This window comes from Bactrocera neohumeralis, unplaced genomic scaffold, assembly GCF_024586455.1.
Source record: "Bactrocera neohumeralis isolate Rockhampton unplaced genomic scaffold, APGP_CSIRO_Bneo_wtdbg2-racon-allhic-juicebox.fasta_v2 cluster11, whole genome shotgun sequence".
NCBI classification, from domain to species: domain Eukaryota; kingdom Metazoa; phylum Arthropoda; class Insecta; order Diptera; family Tephritidae; genus Bactrocera; species Bactrocera neohumeralis.
Genome location: NW_026089624.1, coordinates 6598309 through 6608797, shown reverse-complemented (window position 1 = coordinate 6608797; position 10489 = coordinate 6598309). Strand labels below are relative to the sequence as shown.

The 10489-nt window shown below is 41.8% G+C and overlaps 1 protein-coding gene across 1 annotated transcript; it reads right to left on the bottom strand.

Annotated features, from left to right (window-relative positions):
• Positions 1 to 2578: 2578 nt before the first annotated feature.
• LOC126765879 (uncharacterized) lies at positions 2579 to 4962 on the bottom strand. The gene is made up of 3 exons (XM_050483552.1): positions 3890 to 4962; positions 2724 to 3820; positions 2579 to 2623 (listed from the first exon to the last, which is right to left on the bottom strand). The coding sequence occupies exons 1-3, from the start codon at positions 4920 to 4922 to the stop codon at positions 2579 to 2581; spliced, it is 2175 nt and encodes a 724-aa protein (XP_050339509.1). The 5' UTR covers positions 4923 to 4962.
• Positions 4963 to 10489: the final 5527 nt, after the last annotated feature.

The window sequence follows — 10489 nt, the reverse complement described above, 5'->3', positions numbered from 1 at the left end:
ATTCTGAAAAATTTCGTCGGTATAAGCGGTTAGTCGCTAAAAGCGGAGACGTACTAAGCGGAGGCCCTTTCATATAAGTTTGTATGGGGACCAACCAAGCAATCGAGTTTTCGTCGCAATAACCGGACGGACACTATAAGCGGAGTCGTTATAACCGGATTCTACTGTAATAATATTTAAAATAACCATCCAGCGTTACCTCGAAAATTATTTTTAGAAATATTACCTTCAATTTCCAATGATTATGAAGTAGTTATAAAGCTAAAGTTGAAGTTATGAAATTCTTGTAACTTCGTCAATTTTGCTCCAATTGCCATAATTCCTGAAGAATTATGTTTTTTCATCATTCGATAGCGAGTACTATTTTCGAAGAAATCGAAATCGATCAAATTTAAAAAATTTATTATCAGTATACAATACATTACCATATGTATATATGATCTTCTGCTGTTACACATTATTTATAAATACATATTTATGTAAAATTCATATTGATGTAAATACAACATTTTTTCCATTTTTCCACCTGGCGCGTAAATGAATAAGGACACCAATTGATTTCCCACTCTCGAGCATGCGACGAACAATTGGCCGTGGGTAGTAAAGCTGTTACGGTTCTTCCAAATTGACGCCGCACACTTGAAACGTTTGCCCTTGCGATTTGTTGATGGTCATCGCAAATGCAAGACGTACTGGGAACTGCAAGCGCTTAAATTCAAACGGCATGTCCGTTGGAATCATGGGAATGCGTGGTAAGAGTACAACTTCACCTGCTGCCTTGCCATTTAGTATTGTTGCTTCAATCAAATTTGGCCACAATTTTTTGACTGAAAGTCTTGTACCATTACACAAAGTCGGTGGCTTCAGATTTCGTAGAAGTATAATGGGTGAACCGACTTTCAGGACCAAACGATGCGGTGGCAGACCGGGGGATCCAAAGAATTCAAGAATTCAGTTGGATAATTGACTACTTCATCTTGATTCAAAACGCTATCAATCGATGTATATGTTGTAGCTTCTCCTGGCAGTTTTTCTTGAATAGCAAAATTGATTTCGTTTACGTGTATATTTTTCGGTGCCAATATTGCGCGTTCACTTAAATAATCGCGTCGTTGATGTTGTTGAACAATATTCGGAAATACACTTTCAATCAATTCTTCTTTCGATTGTAAAAGTGTACAAAAGTTGTTCGGCAATGTGATCAAACCGGTATCATCGATTGGTATTTTGCCTTCGCCAATGTCCAACAACTGCTTCGAAAACGCCGCTGCGGATCGATCATTTTGCAATTGGACTCGCATGTTGATGGTAAGAGTCAGCCTTTGAACATGTCTCCACAAAACTGACGATTTTAAACATGCGTTTATTTCGTCGGCAGGAGTTGATCGAGGAATGACTGGCAAAGTTTGCCGAAAATCGCCGGATAATAAGACTAATGCTCCGCCAAAAAGTTGTTGCTTTTGTCGTAAATCTTGCATTGTTCTATTGAATGCTTCTAATGACTTTTTGTTAGCCATTGGGCACTCATCCCATAGAACTATTCCAGCTCCTCGCAAAACTTTTGCCATTGCTGAATTCCTCGATATGTTGCACGTTGGTGTTTCAACGACTTGAATGTTCAATGGTAATTTCAACGCAGAATGTGCTGTTCGGCCGCCATCAAGTAGAGTAGCAGCGATGCCTGACGAAGCAATTGCCAGCGCAATTTTCTGCTGTGACCGTATAGTAGCAAGAATCAAAGATATCAGAAACGTTTTCCCTGTACCACCGGGCGCATCCAGAAAGTAGAATCCACCGGCGTTATTGTCAACCGCTCGTATAATCTTATCATAAGCATTTTTCTGCTGAATATTCAATTTGTTAATGTTAGTTTGTATGAAAGCACGCAATTCATTGCAATCGTATTGTTGTTCACGTTGAAGCTCATGGTCAAGCACATCAATCGCTGAACGATTGGGCGCAGTTATGCCAAGTTGCGCTAATGCCTTATTCGCAATTGTAAGGCACAGATCTTCAACCAATATCAAAGCATCATTATACATTTGTAATGTATATTGCAAGTCTGCGTCCGATGCTCGATTACGCGCCAAAATTAATAAGTCCTCGGTCATGCAGTCTTTGTACTTATTCCACAGTTCTTGCGGATTTGACGGAAGGCATGTAGATATTATTATGGCGAATAGTACGCGTATTTGTTTTGGATGAGATGTGAGTGATGCGTCATGAAGTGCGGTGTCCCAATGCATATCATCTTCTAACAAATGCAATCGCTGACATGCTTCACGATACGTCGCACACAACTGACCGTCAACAGTTTTCAAATCATCAAATGATCTTGGTCCGCGCACGTTGACTAATAGCAGACGCAAATAGAAACATTCTGCGTTGTTCGGATGGATGGTGTAAATGCGTCCTATGGCATCGGTTTTACGGACATTTGGATAACCGTCAACACGCTCCCCTTGCTTTCGTCGTTGAAATGTTTTCGATGATGGATTCCAAGTGAAATATTGTGGTATTTCGGAATATAGCAATGTTCTTGCAAATTCATCGTTTTCACACAACTCGAAAAAGGTAGTTAGTGTTGTCCCCGGTGGTCGTGCTGCGCTCTGTTGTACATTGTCTGCAGTGAAATAAACGCGTTGACCATTTTCGAGATGAACTGCCAAATGAAGAACAACGGGTTGCCGGTCGTGTATTGGGAACGATAAAATGCGCCATACCGCTTCGTTGCTGCTTATATAACGGCCCATTTGGTATTGCTGAATTTCATCGATGCTCTGATAATCAGCCACTCCGAAAACTGCCATATCACTTCCCTTATTTACGTATTTGCAGATGTATTTGATCGATTTGACAGAGTTGCAATATTCTACATTGATGTGCGCTTCGAAAATTTTTGACAACAATGGTGAATACGGCACGACCCAACGATTATCAACATCAACGTCTTGATTCCGAACTTTTATGACCGTTGAATTACCGCCATCTTCAGCGGATCGACGCCGATATAATGGATATCCGTCATTTCCAGTGATTGTATCATCAACTAAAGCTCTAGGATAGCGCTTTGAACACTTATTGTCAATCATGCATGGTGCCGTTGGATTAATAGCGCCGCAAGGGCCGTGGATCCTGTTTTTTGTTACAACGTCGAACAATTGTGGGTCGATTTCTTCATCTGGAATTTCCGCTGAGATGACTTTATCAATCTGATCTGGTCGTATTTTTCGAACTAACCAAATCAAGATGTGTGCATGCGGTAATCCTCTTTTCTGCCATTCGATCGAGTACATCCAGCATCTAACTTCTCCAAAAACACGAAGTTTCACAATTAAATCCATCATTGCTTTTTGCTTTTCCCTGAATACACGTGCTGTTAAGTCGTGACGATCAGTTGTTGATTGACCGGGGAACAAATGGCATTTGATGTCATTCCACTTCGGATTGCACGTGAACGTTATGAACAGATCCGGTCTGCCGTAATGGCGCACATACGACATCGCATCTTGCGCATACTCGTGCATATGGCGCGGACTGCCGATGTATGTGGCTGGCAATATTGTTAGACGTCCAATGCTATTCACATTTGCATCATTCATTACGGCATCTCTCAAATGGATGTACTCTTCAGAACGCAATTTCGCTTGGTTGAATCGAATAAAGTTGAGACGTTCTGTCTCGATCTTCGCATACATGTCAACCAAATACTGATTGAAAAGCTTGCGACATTTCAGGATGTAGTTGTCTTCTTGCGGACGAATCATTATTCTGCATGAATAGAAGTTCATCGCACTGAGTTTTTTCGATGTTTCTTGGCCTATAAATGAACAATACACAAAATATTGAATCGTAAGTAACATTTCTTCTCAGAAATTGTACTTTTTACCAGTAGTTGGATTTATCAATCGCATATTGATGTGATAGCCGTCATCACCTCTCCAGAATAATATCGGATACTGTAATGCATCATAACTACGGTGTAGCTCGGAAACACGCTGAAGTTGTTCGTTTCTACGGTGCAGTACAATATCTCGCGATTCAAACTGTTCGCCAACAATGACAATTGCCACCTCATCGATTGTTGGTGCGTTGAATCGTCTGGCATGCTGCCCCATCGGCATTTTGTCTGCTCTGATGACGATTCGATGGTTATCAGACGGCATGCGGTCCAATGCGATTTTGAACAATCGAATCAATTCATTGTGTTCATTGAGAAATCTTTGCAAATTTAGTACGATTTCTCGCCTTGTGCCGGTTGCAATGTTACATCGTTGATTTAGTTGGTCATTTTCATTACCGATGAAATATATTTGCAAAAATTGATAGTCGGCGTCGGCAAATGGTATGAGCGAGCCTGCTCGATGGTATATTTGTCCCTGAATCTGTAGAATAAAAATGTCAAATGTTTCACTGGAAATTCCATGCAAAGTAATCACCTTGAACGTCGGCATAAATGAATCTCTAATGATCTTTGTGGCACCAAAAGAAGTCATTTGAAAGCATGAATTGTATGCTTGTATGTTCTGCAAGAAATGCTTAGACGTCGGCGATTCCCCAGTGAGCAAGGAATGTAATGGTTCTGGTGGCGGTTCCAATGCAGGCAGTTTCACTTTGCCACTGGAGCAGCACATGCCAGCTGTTTCTCCTCGAAACTTCGCTGCATTGCAATGCGTACAAATAATATCCATTGCTCCAATGGCACCATGCAGGCTGTAGTCGCAGTCAGGATCGTAGTGAAAGCCAACATGTTCCATTTGATCGCGAAGGCGGAGCGGAACTCGGCCTTGACGGTAATTTGGCCGTTGATTGTCGGCGAATTCAGCTCTAATCTGTGCACGCCGCTCCCTGTACACCGCTCTACCTCGGGCATTCACTTGAGCGCGTTGCTCTTCGCTTTGATTTCTTCTTGATATTAACATTCGACGTGAATCACTCGTATGCCTGCCAACTGTATTACGTTGGCGTAGTCGAGGCATTTTCTAGAGTATGCATATTTGAAGTTCATAAATAAAAATTGAAAAATTATCCTAAAACTACATCTTAAACTATGAATTATACCCACACACGCATATGCAATAAGACCCACCAACAGTGTATTTGCAAACCGCATGTAAGCACTTACGAAACAATAACAATACTCACTTGCTTTGTGTGTGTTGCACGGTCAGCAGAAAAACACAAAATCGGTTCGAATAAATGTAGCAAATCGATTGAATTAAATCTGGAAAAAACACACAATTTTGAAACACTTTTTTTTACACACACCGCGCATTTTCAAGCGACAATCGAACCGCATGGCATCACATACGAAACAACAACCATACTCACTTGCTTTGTGTTGTACGCAGAATGTTAATCACGTTGAAATCTTAGAAAAATTCACACAATTTTGAAACATTTTTTTTGAACGAATGACAGGCAAAAACGATCAGCGTCAATGTTTTTTACTAATTGTAAACATCCGCAAGTTGATTCTGTTTATTAGTAAGGACTGCCAATCTTGCGGCAAAACATTGTTTCATGAGAATTTGTATAGGCGGGATGTATCATTTTTTTTTTTTGCAATTTTTGCAAAACGTGCAATGATACACACATTAAATTTCTTATGTGCACCCTCCAAACAGACCCCTCATCACCATTGTGTTTGGTGTCCTGAAAATTTCATTGAAAAAGTCGGGAAATGGCGTCTTGAGGAGGAGATATGCGAAAAAACCTCTAGAACGAAGTTTTTGCCACGGGTTAACAATTTTCGGGTCCATAAACTGCACAAATTTTATTGGCGGGCTTGATCCATTTTTGCCTTTATCGTAGTAGTACTGTAAAATATGCTGCATTTTCTCTTTATTTTGCTACATGTTTACGACGCTATAACTCACGAACGACTTAAAAGAAACGACAATCAATGAAACACGTGTTAGCGCGTGAAATGAGCTTTCCAAAAAGGTATAGCATGACCCAATGCGACTAAACTAGAACTACGCGCTTTCAGCGCCAACTAGCGAAAATACCGCAAGACTTTTTTGACAACCTATTATTAATAGGGGGGTCAGGTGCTCATTTAGCCATCCCGGCTCCCCTAGGCGATTGTTTAGCCTAGAAGGCGCTGCAACCCGCGGATCGACGTGGTGGTGGTCCAGTCTGTCGACGCCGCAACGAGGTTCCACTCCGCTGGTGCATGACACCATCGGCGGGTAGAAGTCGGGATACGCGGCCGCGATGGTTGGGTGGCCGGTGCACTTCGCGTGACGAGCTCCGATGTAGCAGCGTATGATGCGGCCGGTGACACATTTGGCACAGCCCCCGTGACTCACACTCTGAAGTAGCATGAGTGTGCGACAGGCAGTTTAGGCAATGACAGTGAGCCTGAGCAACTTGCTGTCGTTGCAAGGGCCGCATACCCCTAAAAATTCCACAATGGTGGAGGCGAAGAGGGCGTCGACAGATAAGGCACCTTATCCGACGGGTCTCCGAAGTCCTCGATGTGGTCGATGGTGGTCGGGTGCCCCCACGAGATGCGGGTGTAAGTACCGCTGCCGGCGCGGTTACAGGTGCCGGTGTTGTTGCCGGCGTTGTTGCAGCCACAGTTCGGGGCGCTGGTATAGGCCCGGTGCATGGCGCATTGGTAGCCCGAGCGGTTGGCGGGGTTGCGACTGGTGTATCTACATCGATGGTGATCTGTATAGAGAAGATTATTGGTTATAAATTTCTATCAGATAAGCAGGCATGGTGATCGTGCCACGGTATGTGGCATGAACGTGTCGTCGTATTGATCGGCAATTTTTTTGGCTAAGATTAGCGGTTATTTTTTACGGCGTCTTAATTCGAACGGTTTATTATTTTTTAGCGGTTTGTTATTGGCGTATTTCTGGTTTTATTGTTAAATTTAGTGATTTTGTTAGTTATATCGAGACATTATCGGTTTGGTTTTTTCGATTTTCGGATTTGCGGTCGTCGGTGGTTGGTAAAAAGCACAGCTTCACGAGCGGTCTGGTTAGTGTTCCGTTTTGCGTACGGAGATCCACGACCCGTATGTGACCGTCGGAGCCTTAATGTTGCTCTTCTATGCGGCCTAGCCGCCACTCGGTAGGGGGTAGACAATCATCATGAATGAGGACACAGTCTCCAAGTTTAGGCGCTTGTTCAGGAGTCTTCCAGCGGTATCTTTTGTGGAGATCCTTTATGTATTCGTCCTTCCATCGGCGGCTGAAATCATGATGGAGAAATTTAATTCGTTCCCATCGATTTAATAGAGATAACGACTCCACGCCTGGCTCAGAAATGGCCAGGATGGGTGCTGCTTTTAGAAAATGCCCTGGAGTTAAGGCGGTGAAATCTGAGGGGTCTTGCGATAGTACTGTGAGTGGCCGTGAATTGAGAACGGCTTCAATTCGATTTAATAACGTCGTGAACTCTTCGTAATTGAATTTATAATTTCCAGCTACCCGTTTGAAATGGGATTTGAAGCTTTTCACAGCTGATTCCCATAAACCGCCTATATGAGGAGCGCTTGGGGGTATGAATTGCCAATTGATACCTTGAGGGGCGTACTTTTGTACGATGTCGGGTAACACTTGTCTTAAAAAATCCACAAATTGCTTTTCTGTGGCTCGTTGAGCTCCAATAAAGGTTTTGCCATTATCGCTCATGATTTTGGAAGAGTAGCCACGTCGTGCGACGAAGCGAGCAAATGTCGCGAGAAAAGCCTCCGTCGTCAGATTAGTACATAGCTCAAGGTGTACTGCCTTTGTCGTGAAACGTACAAAAACAACCACATAGCCTTTCATGAGAGTGGGAGACCTTAACATGGACGCCTTTACCTGAAAAGGCCCAGCAAAGTCAAAACCTGTTGTGATGAAATGCAGAGCGAAATTAAAGCGTTCAGGTGGAAGAGCTGCCATAATCTGCGTTCGCATCTTCTGTTTGGGCATAGTGCAATAGCATAATGATCGGAGTGTAATATTAAGATGTGGATGTAATTGAGGAATAATGTGGCAAATGGTGACCTCTCGGGAATTATTATGGGGTGGCGTTCGTTGTATGTTAGGCTTGAATTAGCAAGCCGACCATGGGCACGAAGCAGACCTTTCGTGTCCAGAAATGGGTTTAGAGCTAAGAGTGAGCTCTTTTTATCAATCGGCTTCGATTCTCTTAGTAGTGATATATCGCGGCTGAAGTAGCGCGCCTGTGTATATGCTATTAGTGCGACCTTTGCCTTTTGTAACTTTAGGTGCGTCACTGTGTTGCATGGGAAATTATGTGATCCCTAGACTTTGCTTTTGAGTTGTTCTATAAATTTGAACATATAAGCAACTACTCTGAGAGCTCTTGGAAACGATGAAAATCGTTTAAGGATGTCGGTATCATCCAATAATGTGTGAAAGGTGGCGATTTTTCGACCTTCTGGGTAGCGCAGTATGCCTTTTCTGAGGCGTCACAAAATCCATGTAATTCGACTTTGTGTTCGGGGGAGTAGTTTACCCATCGTGGAATTTGTATCTGCGAAATATCATTCAGATTATTTGCGAACTGGGACCGTTTTTCTAAGCGAAGAGGTTTCACTTGTTCGTCGCAGTCGTTTCCATCTAGCCATAATTCTTGTATTAAGATTTTCGCTTGGATCATAATTGGCGAAAGCCATCCTGCGGGGTCGAAAAGTTTTGCCACCGAGGATAAAATGTCTTTTTGTGATGGCTGGATGTACTTTCCTTTTCGAAAATAAGGAAATCGGTGTCCAACAAATTTTCGTTTGGAATATTTTTGAGTATATTTGGGTGATTTGCCGTAATCTTTTTTAAAGGAAACCCTGCAGATTTGAGGGTTTTTTTTACCTGTGATAAGGCCTCGAATGCTTGCGGAAGGGTGTGACTTCCAGACAGAATATCGTCTACATACGTTTCAGTTTTCAACACTTCAGCTGCCAGAGGAAATTCTGACTTTGTGTTGTCTGCCAATTCGTGGAGGGTTCGAATGGCTAGATATGGTGCACAGTTAAAGCCAAATGTAACTGTTTTTAGTTTGAAGTCGCGTAAAGAACTGGTGGGGGATCTTCGGAACATAATACGTTGAAAATCTTGGTCGTCTTTATGTACGACTGTTTGCCGATACATTTTTTCAACGTCCCCATTGAATACGTATTTGAATATACGCCAATTTAATATCAGAAGCATTAAATCTGGTTGGAGTGTGGGTCCCGTAAATAGGATGTCATTTAGGGAATTCCCTGAACTGGTGGAGGCATTAAAAAAAACTCTTACTTTTGTTGTTTTTTACTCTCGCAACAAAGTTGCTAAAGAGAGTATTATAGTTTTGTTCACATAACGGTTGTTTGTAAGTCCTAAAACTAAAAGCGTCAGATATAGGGTTATACACAAAAGTGATAAGGGTGACGAGTAGAGTTGAAATCCGGATGTCTGTCTGTCCGTTCGTCCGTCTGTCCGTCCGTCCGTCCGTGCAAGCTGTAACTTGAGTAAAAATTGAGATATCATAATGAAACTTAGTAGACGTATTTCTTGGCTCCATAAGAAGTGTAGGTTCGAAGACGGGCAAAATCGGTCCACTGTCACGTTCACAAAATGGCGAAAACCAAAAACCTATAAAGTGTCATAACTAAGCCATAAATAAAGATATTAAAGTGAAGTTTCGCACAAAGGATCGCATTAGGGAGGGGCATATTTGGACGCAATTTTTTTTGGAAAAGTGGGCGTGGCCCCGCCCCCTACTAAGTTTTTTGTACATATCTCGGAAACTACTACAGCTATGCCAACCAAACTCTATAGAGTCGTTTTCTTCAGGCATTTCTATATACTCGTACAGTTCAAAAATGGAAGAAATCGGATAATAACCACGCCCACCTCCCATACAAAGGTTATGTTGAAAATCACTAAAAGTGTGTTAACCGACTAACAAAAAACGTCAGAAACACTAAATCTTGCGGAAGAAATGGCAGAAGGAAGCTGCACCCAGGCTTTTTTTAAAAATTGAAAATGGGCGTGGTGTCGCCCACTTATGGACCAAAAACCATATCTCAGGAACTACTTCACCGATTTCGATGAAATTCGGTATATAATATTTTCTTAACACCCTGATGACATGTACGAAATATCGGTGAAATCGGTTTACAACCACGCCTTCTTCCGATATAACGCCATTTTGAATTCCATCTGATGCCTTCTCTGTATAATATATACATTAGGAAACGAAAATACAATTCAATACTCAAAGTACACAAATTGATGTAATCTAATTAATTTTACAGCAAAATAAAAAATATGTAAATGACGGATAATGAAATCTCGATTATCACTTTATCATGCGAGAGTATAAAATGTTCGGTGACACCCGAACTTAGCCCTTCCTTACTTGTTTTTATTTTGAGATGTTTCATAGTTATAATAAATTGTACATATTTATTTATGTTTGAATTTTCCTTTACCGTAGTTTGTCGCATCTTTCTTGTTTAAGTAGGTTTATTTCCATACTTAGAAAC